The sequence below is a fragment of the Heterodontus francisci genome, unplaced genomic scaffold (genome assembly GCF_036365525.1).
Source record: "Heterodontus francisci isolate sHetFra1 unplaced genomic scaffold, sHetFra1.hap1 HAP1_SCAFFOLD_188, whole genome shotgun sequence".
Taxonomy (NCBI): Eukaryota; Metazoa; Chordata; class Chondrichthyes; order Heterodontiformes; family Heterodontidae; genus Heterodontus; species Heterodontus francisci.
Window position 1 is genome coordinate 2,245,659 of NW_027140635.1, and position 14,512 is coordinate 2,260,170.

Below are 14,512 nucleotides of genomic sequence, written 5' to 3' on the forward strand. Positions count from 1 at the left end.
GTTACTGACTATTGACCACCACAAACTCAACTCAGTCACCCCTGTGTGAACCCAGTTGTCTGAGCGACACCTACCCTACTGTCCCGGATTCCCAGCGGCAAGACAGTCTTCTCCACCCTGGATATCTCTAATGGTTATTGGAGTATCCCAGTAAAAATGGAGAAACAATTCAAATTCACATTCAGTTCTGAGGACCAGAGATACACCTGGACATGTCTGTCACAAGGGGTTCCACAATAACCCCACTATTTTCCACAACAGTATGGCCGGGGATCTTATGAGCTTTTCACAGTCTTCCTGATTTTATTTGTTTTTAGATACAGCACTGAAACAGGCCCTTTGGCCCACATAGTCCGTGCCGACCAACAATCCACTTGGAATATTGTGTTCAGTTCTAGTCGCCTCATTATAGGAAGGATGTGGAAGCTTTAGATAGGGTGCAGAGGGGATTTACCAGGATACTACCTGGACTGGAGGGCATGTCTTTTGAAGACAGGTTGAGGGAGCTAGGGCTTTTCTCATTGGAGCGAAGAAGGATGAGAGGTGACTTGATAGAGGTGTACAAGATAATGAGAGGCATAGATAGAATGGATAGCCAGAGACTTTTCCCAGGGCGTAAAGGGCTATCACCAGGGGGCATAATTTTAAGGTAATTGGAGGAAGGTTTAGGGGAGATGTCAGAGGGACGTTCTTCACACAGAGAGTGGTGGGAGCGTGGAATGCACTGCCAGCGGTGATAGTAGAAGCAGATATATCAGGGACATTTAAGCGACTCTTGGATAGGTATATGGATGATAGTAGAATGAAGGGTATGTAGGTAGTTTCATCTTAGAGTAGGTTAAAGGGTCCGCACAACATCGTGGGCCGAAGGGCCTGTGCTGTGCTGTACTGTTCTATGTTCCAATACTAACACTGCAGTAATCCCATATTCACTATCACCTACCTACACTAGGGACCATTTACAACAGTCAATTTATCTATCACCTGCAAGTCTTTGGCGGTGGGAGGAAACCGAAGCACCCAACGAAAAACCACGTGGTCACAGGGAGAACTTGCAAACTCTGCACAAGCAGTACCCAGAATCGAACCTGGGTTCCTGGAGCTGTGAGGCTGCGGTGCTGACACTGCACCACTGTGCTTGTCGCAATATGTCGATGATCTCCTCCCCATCACCACAGACCGTGTCCACACATTTAACCCGTTTATAGGAACTACTGCCGTTACTTTGGGAGCTGCACTTAAAGACCATCCATGTAAGGCCCTCCTGGTGCAAGATCGTGTCACCTTTCTAGGTGTCCAGATTGGATCATCCAGCATCAGCCCAGACTAACATCAGGTGGAGACCATCCAGTGTCGACCCTGTCCACCTCAAAGACTGCCCTGTGTCCGAACCTTAGGCTGGTCTGGTATCAGTGGACCCTCATCCAGTGTCTACCCCCATCCAACTCAAAGACTGCCCTGTGTCCTAACCTCAGCCTGGTGGGGTATCAGTTGACCCTCATCCAGAATTTACCCCTGTCCACCTCTAAGACTGCCCAGTGTCCTATCCTCAGGCCGGTGGTGTATCAGTGGACCCTCATCCATTATCTACCCCTGTCCACCTCAAAGACTGCCCTGTGTCCTATCCTCAGGCTGGTGGGATGTCAGCAGACCCTCATCCCTCGATTTGCATAGACTGTGACTCCTCTTTATGAACTACCTAATGGTGATGATGACCAGGTTTAACCTGGTTGGACTGAAGAGAGCACGGAAGCAGTTACACAATTGAAGAAAACTGTCGCCGAGGCAGCGTGTCTTATCTCACCTAACCCTGACAAGACTTTCCACATGGAGGTGGGGGGCACAGTGAAAAGCCTGGCTGCTGTCCGATGTCGAGAAAACCAGGAGAAGCTACTCCTCATTGTGAATTACTCCAGAAAGTGTGAGTGGGGCTGAACTGATTTACTCTGTTTGTGAAGGACATTTGTTAACCACGTTCTGGGGCATCAAACATTTCACTTACATCACGGGGTTAAACAGGGTGATACTGCCCAGCCCATTATAAACTTTTTGGTCTGCTTTGTGGCCTTGTCCAATCTACACCTTCCCCTTTGTTATCTGTTGCCCCACCCCCACCTCACTTGCTTATAACGTTTGACATTTCTAATATTTTCTAGTTCTGAAGAAGGGTCAGTGACCCAACATATCAGCTCTGCTTCTCTTTCCACAGATGCTGCCAGACCTGCTGAGTGGTTCGAGCATCTCTTGTTTTTGTTTCAGATTTCCAGCATCCGCAGCATTTTGCTTTTATATAAACTTTTCCAGTATAGAAGAGCAGTAGTAATAGTATTCACCTGTCAGAGAGTCGTAAAGTCATAGTCATTTCAGCAGAGAATGAGGCCATTCAGCCCATCGAATGCATGCCAGCTCTTCCTAGATAAATCCAGTCAGTCCGATTCCCGAGCTCTGTCTCCATATTCCTGGCACCATATTTCCACCACCCTCATAGGCAATGATTTTCAGGCTGTTCCCACTCGCTGTATAGAAATGATGTTCCTCACATTCCCCTGTATTGCGTATCCCACAACCTTATCTCTACTCCATGTGCCATTAACTAATGGTAACATCTTTTCCTGTCTACCTTATCCAAACATATCATCATCTTGTATACCTCTATCAAATCTCCCCTCAATCTCCTTGACTCCAAGGAAAACAATCCCAGCTTTTCCAGACTAACCTTGGAGCTAAAATCCTCCAGCCCTGGAAATATTCTGGTAAATCTCCTCTACACCCTGCCAAGGACCCTCACATCCTTCCTAAAGTGCGGTGAACAGAACTGGATGCAGTACTCCAGTTGGGGCCTAACCAGAGCCTTATAAATTTTCCGCATAACTTTCCTTCTTCTGTACTCACTACCTCTATTTATGAAGCCCAAGATCCCATATTCTTTAGTAACGACTCTTTCCATATGTCCTGTCACCTTCAAGGATCTATGTACACGAACCCCATGTTCCTCTGTCCCTGCACACTCTTTAGAACTGTACCATTAAGTGTATATTGCCTCTCCTTGTTACTTCTGATAAAATGTATCACCTTACACTTGTCTGCATTGAGTTCCATCTGTCTCTTGTCTGCCCATTCTGCTAGCCTATCTATGTCCTGTTACATCGATTGGTATCAACCTCACTGACTTTCCTGCCTCCAAGTTTGGTATCATCAGCAAATTGCGGAATTTTGCTCTGTATCCCAATATCCAAATTATTTATACATATCAGAAAAAAGTGGTCCGAGCAGTGACCCTTGGCGAACACCACTATCTACCTTCCTCCAGTCTGAAAAAGCAACTATTTACCACAACTCACTGTTTGCTTTCATTAAGTCAGTTCTTTTTTATCCAAGCTGACACTGACCCTCGTTTTCCATGAGCATCAATTAACTGTCCGGCTGTCACAAACAGACTGTGAAAGAAACGACAAGTTCAGATTAAAATTAAGTGAAATGCAAAATGTAAACTTAACTAAATTTTGGAACCAGATCAACTCTTCGATCTCTTAAAATTCAGTCACTCATTAACTTTACTGTATTTCGGGTTTAGGGAGGGAATTCCCGAGCTTAGGGATTAGAACAGAAAGTGCTGGAAATATTCAGCTAATCTGTCAGCATCTGTGTATAGAGAAACAGAGTTAATGTTTCAGCTGCTACTGCTAACTGTGAATGCTGCAATTGGAGACAAGGTAAATGGAATATCGGGACATAGAGAGGGTGGTTCACGGACGGAAGGCTGGAGGCCTTAGTCGTGGAGGGTGACAGGAGGAGAGAGGCCATGTTTCTGTGTGGTGAGGTGGAGACCCTCCGAAGGTAATGGGAGCAGGTGGCCAGGGAGGTCGATGTAAGAAGTCTGGCCCTGAGGACATGACAGCAGTGCCAGAAGAAGTTTAATGACCTCACACGGGTGGTCAATGGCAGTGAACCCCTCTCCACATGGCATCTCCGACCACCAACACCACCAACCTCTCACAATGCTCAATGTATCACAACCCCAACACTCACCCATCAGCAGTCCCTATCACTCAGGACTCACACTCAACATTCACATACTCCACCTCACCCTCACACACGTTCCACTGATACTAGCCTCACATCCACTTCTCACTGCCTCCATATAACTCCAACTATTCAGCTATGGCAGTCACATCACCCAAACACAGTGCAAAACAATCACTGACAATCTTCCCTCTCTCTTACAGGACAAGGTGGCTCATAATCACAGGGAGCAGCAGTGAACTGGCAGGGGCCAGGCTTACCTTCATCCCCTGAGCCTGAGGAAGAAGATGGTTCACCACATCATGGGGCCGGCTGCGACAGAGCCCGTAGCATCCGGCATCACCCTGGGCATTCAGAATGACCTGATGTTCCTGCCTTGTGTCCCTTCTCAACTCCCACCTCCCCCTCATCCTGCTGTCTGGGATGATGTACAAGCTGCAATTGGTGGGACCATGGACATCCTGCATTCCATCCCACCCCCAATCCAGCACCCCAACCCTCCCTTCCTGATTTTTTACTTACCAATATTAACCCAGAACTGCCAGCTTCCCAGTCACAGCAGCTCCCGCAGACAGAGAGATCGCAGCAACACAGCACCGAAGGTGAAGCCACATCACGTGGTCTGATACTCACGGCGACCAGCTCAAATACTTGCACCGCGTGGACCTTAGAGGCTCGGAAAGTGTCGGAATCTGCACGGGGTGAGACACCGAGCACGAGTGAGCTGCAGCCAGGCCAGGGGTGAAGGATAGTTCATGTGTCAGCTCACCAGAGGGCGAGGTCACAGACGTGTAATAATACACAGGACTCAGATGTGAACAGTGCTGGAACAGCATACAGGAGAATGTTGATGGGTATGTAAACTGAGATACTTTGTCCATTGACAGGCCTGTCTGACAGTCTGTTGTCACTGTCAAGGAACATGGAGGAGTCCGGCTCCAACATGGCACAGGACATTGCACAGAGCTTGAAGCCCATTCTTTCCCCTGTGACAGCACTAGCGGACCCAGCCGTCAGACAGTGCCTGGTGACCATTTTCTCCGCTTCCTTAACAGCACAGGCAGCAGACACCCAACGTCTCAGTGCTGCAGTGGAAACTCAGACTGAGGTCATGAGATCCATGCTTGCTGCCATGCAGGATCAGACTGCTGTCATCATGGCAGTGGATCTCAGTGTTCAAAGGGGTTTGCAGGCTCTCACAGCAGTCCAGCAATCTGTGATCCAATAGATTACTAGGATTGTTGAGGTGTCGCCCCGTGGCAGTAACAGTGTCTCCGTGGAGCATGAACCTGCTGTCCTCTCTCAGGATGATAGTATTCGTTCTCCCTTCACTGTCACTCCGCCAGTGCCATTTCTGTTACTCATCAACCAGCCCAGGCTGCTGCTGCCCATGTCGAGGTGGTGCAGTCCGAATCCGAGCACTCAATGCCCAGAGCTGCTCGAGGAAGTCCTGTAAGGCCATCTGCAGTCTCCCCCAGTGAAAGTCAACAGCCTTCCACCAGCCATGCAACAGTCACTGGGGAAACACTGTGTAGGAGCACGAGGCAAGCCGAGGAACCCACAATACAGCCACTAAGGGAATAGACAAAGGTGAATACTTCAGGTTTGTTTGAATAATTGGATGTGTTGTTGGATAAAGATGTTAATGAATAGGTTTTTTTTGGTGTTATTTTATTGCAGGATGGTGACCAAGGGGACACTGTGATGGGGCGTCTCAGATGAGTGTAATGGTGGAGAATGGGGAATCCATGGTGGTAAAGGGAGGTTGTCCTATGGGAACTGGAATCAAGGCAGGGACTCTCTGATAGCCTGTCCAGGTGGAAGGCATTCAGGAAATATGCTCGTGCCTGCTCCTCCTGATGTGGCCTCCGGATTCCTGATGCCAATGCCTGTGTCCTCATGATGGTGATGATATGAAGGGTGCAGCAGAACACCATGAACATGGACACCTGCTCCAGTGTGTACTGGAGGGCTCCTCACGAGCGGTTCAGACATTGGCAGCATTGCTTCATCACACAGATGGTCTGTTCCACCATGTTCCTGGTGACTCCATTGCTGACGTTACACATGGGTTATTTTAATTTGGTCGTTTGTCTGTCAGCGAGAGGTGGTTGTTTGTCGGGGGAGAATCATGATCCTTGCTTCGAGGTGATACCCATTGTCTCCGAGGAGCCACATTCTGGTTCTGTATGAGCGACCGAAGTGTTGGGAATGGCCGACTGCTACTGAATGACGTGGGTGTTACCAGATTGGTGGACATTCACCAACATGCTGCACTGGACATGCTCACACACAAACTGCATTAATGGAGTGAGAGTTCTTTCAGTTCCTGTACCGCTCCCCGTTGACATGGTGTAGGTGTCTCTGCGGGGTCCCCATCAGGAATTCTGCTATCCTGACAAAGCCACGGGATCTTTCATCCTGCTTCTCCATGCTGAGGGAGAAAATGATGTATTCATCTCACTGTGTAGTGTTGTGGCGTTCGGGGTTGAAGTGGGAGGTGGTTCCTCGTGCTGCTGAATGTATGTTCAGCTGAGAGTGCTGAACGCAGGCAGTCAGTGCACATACACAGACCAAGGTTCTAAAATGTATGTCAAATCTGTCAGATGCACTTCCCAACACGCAACTCCATGAGGAAGTGGTCGGCAGCTTTTCCCACACCATTGTAGAGCTGCCAGGGTTGTCGCACTGACACCAATGGCCCAATGGAGCCCAAAGTCACGGCCAGGCAGAAATGCAGAGGGAAAAAATATTTGAAAAAGGGAAATGGATACATACTTAAAGGGGAACACTTTGCACAAATGTGGGAAATGCAGAGAGGAATGGAACAAATCAGATCAGTGAGCACAAGGGAGATGGGGTGAATGGAATTCAGTGTGACATAGGCAGCAGAGTTTGGATGGGCTGTTGTCTATGAAAAGCTATAACTGGGAGGCTGACCAGGATAATATCAGGATAGTCGAGTTTGGATTTATGCAGCTAATGGACTGAGTAAGAGGACAATATTACGGAGCTGGTAGTGGACAAGATTGGTATTGGAGAGCATATGGTGCCGGATCTCAGCTCAGGGTCAAAGCGAGCGCCGAGTTTGTGTACAGTCTGTTCCAGCCTCAGGTGCATGGCACCGAGGTGGATGGAGTCAGTAGATGGAGAACAGAGCTTGTGATGGGGGCAGCAGACAATGGCTTTAGGCTTCCAAAGATTAAAATGACAAGAATAGTAATTCAGTGAAAAGGTGCTTGATGATCTAATAGCTGTATACAGGGACTTTCCAGGAACACCAACAGCAGCACCTTAAGGAGAGTAAATTACATGAACAGTAATAAAATTAGCAATGCATTGCAGAGTTTATAGCCAGTATCAGAGAATGACCAGGTGTAACAAGAACAGCAAAGAGGGTAGAGAAAATGACAAGAGCAGTCATGCAGTTAAACATAGTTTATAGAATTAATAGCTGGATAAAGAGACTTAACAGCAGCATCAACAATAGCGAGGAGGGGACTGTAAATATATTGAGCAATCTGAAGTGCAATGTAGATCCGATAGTCTAATGAGAGCCAAGCATAATATGTAGAAAGAGTGTCAAATTGCCAGATGACACTCCTGCCCACTGTTACAACATTCCAATCTATTGTTCTCAGATTAGGACCCATTGTTGTAATATTCCAATCTATTGCTCTCAGATTCTGAATCATTGTTGTAATATTCCAATCTATTGTTCTCAGATTCTGATCCATTGTTGTAATATTCCAATATATTGCTCTCAGATTCGGACCCATTGTTGTAATATTCCAATCTATTGTTCTCAGATTCTGATCCATTGTTGTAACATTGCAATCTATTGGTCTCAGATTTTGACCCATTGTTGTAACATTCCAATCTATTGGTCTCAGATTCCGATCTATCCTCCCCCTCTCTCTGGAGCCGCTGATCCCTGTTAGTGCCGGGGGTGATTCTCCCCCTGACACTATGGGATAACACATTGAAAGGAGCCCCTTATTATTAGAAGAGGGAAAACCTCCAGTGACACAATTAGGGTCCACAGAGACTGACATTGATGACAGTCTTTGAAAAAAACGGTTCAGTTAACCCCTTTCAATCCAACACTTCTTGTACCGCTATAAAGGAGAACGTTTACCCGGTTCGAATGGGATGTATGAGGTTTGCTGAAGGAAGGAATGGTGGAAATAGCAGAAGCACTGGCCAGAATCTTCCAATCATCCTTGGATATGAGAGTCGTGGCAGAGGACTGGAGGGTTGTAAATGCTACACCCTGTTTAAAAAAGGCGAGATGGAGTAAACCCTGCTATTACTGACCAGTCAGTTTAACACCATTGATGGAGAGATTTCACCACTCAGGACAAAAATATTCATTGCTTTGAAAAACGTGGAATAATATATGGGCAGCAGCAGGGATATGGTAATGACAAAGCATGACTGGAAAATCTCAACAACAACAATTTATATTTGTATAGTGCGCTTAATGCAATAAAACAGCACAAGGAGCTTCACAGGATCATTATGAAACAATGTATGACACTGAGCCACAACAGGAGATATTAGGTCAGATGACCAACAGCTGGATCAAGGAGGAAACCGATGCAGGGAGGTGGTGACAGTGGCACATTGGTAATATTACCAGAAGTGTAATATCAAGGTCCATGATGATTCCCTGAGGGCATGGGTTCAAATTGCACCATGGCAGCCGGTAGAATTTAACATTTAATTAAATAGTAAATTCAATTAATTAATACACATCTGGAATTGAAAGGCATTGTCAGTAATGGCGCTATGAAACTATCATTGATTATCGTAAAACAATAATGTGGCTTACTGATGTTCTTTGGAAATGCAAATCAACTATCCATACCTGGTCTGGCCGACATGTGACTCCAGATCCACAGCAATGTGGTTGACTTTTAACTGACTTCTTAAATGTCCAAGCAAGCCACTCAGTTGACAAGGGAAGTTATGGATGGACAAAATGTTGGTTTTGTCAGCACATCCCATGAACAAATAATAAAAAAAACTGTGCAGTGAGGTTATTCCAGAGCTTGGAGCCCCAGCAGCTAAAGGTCCTGACGCCAGTGGTGCAGTGATTGAAATCAGGGATGCACAAGAGGCCAGAATTAGAGGAGGACATACATCTCTGTGGGTTGTGGGGCTGGAGGAGATTATAGAGATGGGGAGGGGCGATGCCATGGAGGGATCTGAAAAACAGAATGAAAATTTTAAAATCAAGATATTGTTTGACAGGGAGCCAATGTCGGTCAGTGATACATGAACGGGACTTGGTGTGAGCTAAGAGATGGGTAACAGACTTTTGGATAACCTAAAGTTAACAGAGAGTAGAATGTGGGAGATCAGCCCGGAATGAGTTGGAGTAATCACATATTGAGGTGATGAAGATTTCAACTGAGACAAGGGCGTTTTCGGACGATGTTACGGAGATGGAAATAAGCGGACTTAGTGATGGCCCGAATACGAGTATGGAAGCTTATCTCCGAGCCAAATATGGCAAGAAGGTTGTAAACAAGCTGGCTTAATCTCAGACTGTTACCCGGGAGAGGGATGGAATCAGTAGCAAGGGAACTGAGTTGGAGTGAGGAGTGAAAACAATGACTTCAGTCTTCCCAATATTTAATTGGAGAACATTTCTGCTCATCCAGTACTGGATGTCGGATAAGCAGTCTGCTAATTTAACAACAGTGGAGGAGTGGAGAGAGGTGGTGCTGAGGTAAACTTGATGGAGTTCTTTCATAAAACAATGGAGAGGGTTGATGATGGTGGTGTCATTGAAGTTATATATCTGGACTTTCAAAAGTGTTTAATCAAGTGACATTCAACAGACAGGTTAGGGAAACTGAACACTATGGATTAAAGGAACAGTGACAGTGTGGATATAACATTGACTAAGGAACATAAAACAGAGAGAAGTGGTGCAAGGTTGTTGTTCAGACTCGATGGCGTATACAGTGGTGTTCCTCAGGGCTTGGTATTAGGACCACTGCTCTATTTGCTCTAAGAAAACCCGGGGTGGGTAAGGAAGAGTCCCCCTCCTCCTCCCTCTTTACAGAGTTTCCCCTCTCTGCAGCCTCTGCTACATTTGTTAGTCATGTTACAGACCCAGAGGCACTACAACTACAGTCCCCATACCTCGTCCTGACTTGGGTCACCAAATCCTCTGTCCTCCCTGAATGTCTGCAGCAGCTCACAACACAACCTCCAGAAACCCATCCACAGCACCTCAACTAACTTTACAATAGCAGAAGTAAGTCAAACACACCTCACCTGTAAGTTGGATGCCTGGTCCTTTTAAATAAAACTAGAGGGGTTTCCTCGTACTGCTGAATGTATGGCCAGCTGAGAGTGTGTCAGTGGACATGCACAGGCCAAGTTTCAAAGATGCAAATCAAAGCTGCTGGAATGCTCTGCTCAGCATGTAACACCACTGGAGAGAAGTCACAAGTGACCAGCGGTGCATCTCACACCATTTTTAGGGTTCTAGGGTTCATAGCCTCAGCACCAGTGGCTCTGCAGTGCCACGGAGGGATACAGATGGAGAAAAAAATTACTTCTTGAAGTGAATTGGATAAATACTCTAAGGTACACAATGTGCAGGAATATGAGAAACGGACAGCAGAATGGGACTAATAGGAAGGGTGGGGTCATAGTGGGATCTGAGCACAATTAGAATATTTCAATTGTGGTGATACTGCACCAAGAACCAATGTAGGTCAGTGAACACAGGCTTAATGGGTGCTCTGAATTTGGTGTGAGTTAGGATATGGGCTGCAGTGTTTGTGATAGGCTGTGGTTTATGACGGTTTGTAACTGATAGTCCTGTCACTGTAGCATTAGGAGAGTCGAGTCTGGAATTAATGAAGAGATAGATGGTGGTTTAAGGAGCAGATGTCCTGAGAGAGAGGAAAATGTGGGAGAAGACAGGACTGATAAAGGACAGGATACGGTATTGGATTCAGTTCAGTGTCAAAGAGATCAGTAAGGAAGTGAACTGTCTGTTCCAGCTTCATATATATGCCAAATCATTGGATAGAGAACAGAGTTTATGTTGGGGACTAGAAACAGTGGCTTTAAACTCCCCAATACTTTAATAACAAGGTGAGTAATGCATTGTATGGCGATTTATGCATGTGAAGCTGGATAGAGAGATTTACCAGGGACTCCAACAGCGGCAAAGATGTTACTGTAAATTAAAAGAACAGTAATACAGTTAACAGTGGTTTATAAACCTAATAGCCAGAGATAGAGACTTACCAGGGACACCAACAATAGCGAGGATGGGATAGTAAATGTACTGAATCATCCGAAGGGCACAATAGATCCGCCATTCTAATGTTATCGAATAATCATCTGCAGTAAGCTTGCCAAACCAAGAGAATAAACTTCTGTCCATTGTTGTAACATTCCAATTTATTGTTCTCAGATTCTGACCCATTGTTGTAACATTCCAATCTATTGTTCTCAGATTCTGATCAATCTTCTCTCTATCTCAATCTGTTTCTGAAGCTGCTGATTCCTGTTAGTGCCGGAGTTGATGTTCCCAATGACAGCATGGGATGACACATTGAAAGAAATCCCTTATTAATAGAAAAGGGAAACTCTCCAGTGGCACAATTAGGGTCCATGGAGACTGACATTAATTACAGTCACTGAACAAACAGGTTCAGTTAACCCCTTTCAATCCAACACTTTTAGTACCACAATAAAGTAGAACATTTACCCAGTCTGGATGGGATGTATGTGCATTGCTGAAGGAAGGAATGGTGGAAAGAGCAGAGACACTGCCCTGAATCTTCCAATCCTCCTTGGATATGGGAGTGGTGCCAGAGACTGGAGGGTTGTAAATGTTACACCCTGTTTAAAAAAAAGGGCAAATGGAGTAAACCCTGTATTTACTGACCAATCAATCTAACGTCGCTGGTGGGAAAATGTCCAGAGTTCACAATCCAGTTGCTTGAAAAAAAATGGGATAATCAACGGCAAACAGCATGGATATGCTGATGACAAATCATGTCTGGCAAACCTCAACAACAACAACAACTGCTTATATAGTGCCGTTAATGTAATAAAACATCCCAAGGTGCTTCACAGGAGCATTATAAAACAACGTATGACATGAAACACAACAGGAGATATGAGGTCAGATGACAAACAGCTTGGACAAAGAGGAAGGTTTTCAGTCGTGGCTGAAGGAGGAAAGTGAGGCAGTGGGGCAGTGACAGTGGGGTCGTGGTAATGGCACTGAGCTAGCAATGAGATGCTCAGCCTTGTGTTCAACTCCCACCATGGCAGCTGGTGGAATTAATATTCAATTAATTATTAAATTCAATTAATTAATAAAAACCTGGAATTGAAAGCCAGTCTCAGCCATAAAACTATCATCGAATTTTGTAAAATACCATCTTGTTCGGAGTTAGATATAGCTCTTGGGTTTCTTGGGATCAAAGAATAAGGGGCGAAAGCGGGAACAGGCGATGAGTTGGATTATCAGCCATGATCAGAATGAATGGCAGGGCAGGATTGATGGGCCGAATGGCCTACTCCTGCTCCAATTTTCTATGGTGTTCTCTAATCTCCTTTAGGGAAGGAAATCTGCCGTCCTTACCTGATCTGGCCGACATGTGACTCCAGACCAACAGCAACGTGGTTGACTCTAAACTGTCATCTGAAATGGCCGAGCATGTCACTCAGTTGTGAAAGGCAATTAGGGATGGGAACAAATGCTAACCTTCCCAGTGAAGCCCACATCCAATGATTGAATAGAAAAAAGGGAATAGTGAAGTCTAAAGGTGAAGGGATGAATGAGGTTTCAGCAGCAGATGAGCTGAGCCAGGGTTGAAATCAGGCCCTGTTACGAAGGTGGAAATAGGCGATCGTAATGATATCCTGAAAATGAAGTTGGAAGATCATTTTGTGCCCAAATGTGGCACCAAGGTTGCAAACAGACTGTCTGATTCTCAGACTGTTACCCAGAAGAGGGATGGAATCAAAAGCAAGGGAAAATTGCTGGAGTGGCAATGAAAACAATGCCTTCAGTCTTCCCAATATTTAACTGGCGGAAATTCCTGCTCATCTAGTACTGGATGTCGGATAAGCAGTCTGAATATTTAACAACAGTGGAGGAGTTGAGAGAGGTGGTGGTGAGGTAAACTTGATGGAGTTCTTTGATAAAACAATGGAGAGGGTAGATGAGGGTGGCGTGATTGAAGTTATACATATGGACTTTCAAAAGGTGTTTGATCAAGTGTCATTCAATAGACAGGATAGGAAAACTGAAGCGGGTGTCCTGCACAATGCACTGGATTTTTAAAAAAATCATTCATGGGATGTGGGCGTCACTGGCCTAGCCAGCATTTATTGCCCATCCTTAATTTTCCTTGCGGAAGTGGTGGTGAGCTGCCTTCTTGAACCGCTGCAGTCCATTTGGAGTGGGTACACCCACAGGGCTGTTAGGAAGGGAGTTCCAGGATTTTGACCGAGCGACAGTGAAAGAACGGCGATATAGTTCCAATACAGGATGGTGTGTGACTTGGAGGGGAACTTGCAGGTGGTGGTGTTCCCAAGTATTTGCTGCCGGTGTCCTTCTAGTTGGTAGATGTCGCGGGTTTGGAAGATGCTGTCGAAGGAGACGTGATGCATTCCTGCAGTGCATCTCGTAGATGATACACACTGTGCGTCGTTGGTGGAGGGAGTGAATGTTGTAGATGGTGTGCCAATCAAGCGGGCTGCTTTGTCCTGGATGGTGTCGAGCTTCTTGAGTGTTATTGGAGCTGCACCCATCCAGGCAAGTGGAGAGTATTCCATCACACTCCTAACTTGTGCCTTGTAGATGGTGGACAGGCTTTGGGGAGTCAGGAGGTGAGTTACTCGCCTCGGAATTCCAAGCCTCTGACCTGCTTTGTAGCCACGGTATTTATATGGCTACTCCAGTTCAGTTTCTGGCCAATGGTAGCCCCTAGGATGTTGATATGGGGGATTCAGCGATGATAATACCGTTGAATGTCAAACGGAGATTGTAAGATTCTCCCTTGTTGGAAATGTTCATTGCCTGACACCTGTGTGGCGCGAATGTTACTTGCCACTTATCAGCCCAAGCCTAGATATTGTCCAGTTCGTGCTGCATTTCTAGACGCGCTGTTTCAGTATCCGAGGAGTCACGAATGGTGCTGAACATTGTGCAATCATCAGCGAACATTTCCACTTCTGACCTCCTGATTGAAGGAAGGTCATGATGAAGCAGCTAAAGATGGTTGGACCGAGGACACTACCCTGAGGAACTCCTGCAGTGATGTCCTGGAGCTCAGATGATTGGCCTCCAACAACCACAACCATCTTCCTTTGCGCTAGGTATGTCTCCTGCCAGTGGAGGGTTTTCCCCCTGATTCCCATATAACTCAGTTTTACTAGGGCTCCTTGATGCCATACTCGGTCAAATGCTACCTTGATGTCAAGGGCAGTCAATCTC

General features: G+C 46.0%; 1 protein-coding gene across 1 annotated transcript in view; it reads right to left on the reverse strand.

Annotated features, from left to right (window-relative positions):
• Nucleotides 1–7,802, reverse strand: part of LOC137360368 (probable G-protein coupled receptor 139) — a 191,365-nt gene extending 183,563 nt beyond the window's left edge. Inside the window, exon 1 of the mRNA XM_068025832.1 lies at nucleotides 7,533–7,802. Within this exon, the coding sequence (XP_067881933.1) occupies nucleotides 7,533–7,802 (270 nt within the window). The remainder of the gene's footprint in view (nucleotides 1–7,532) is intronic.
• Between the last annotated feature and the right edge of the window lie 6,710 nt (nucleotides 7,803–14,512).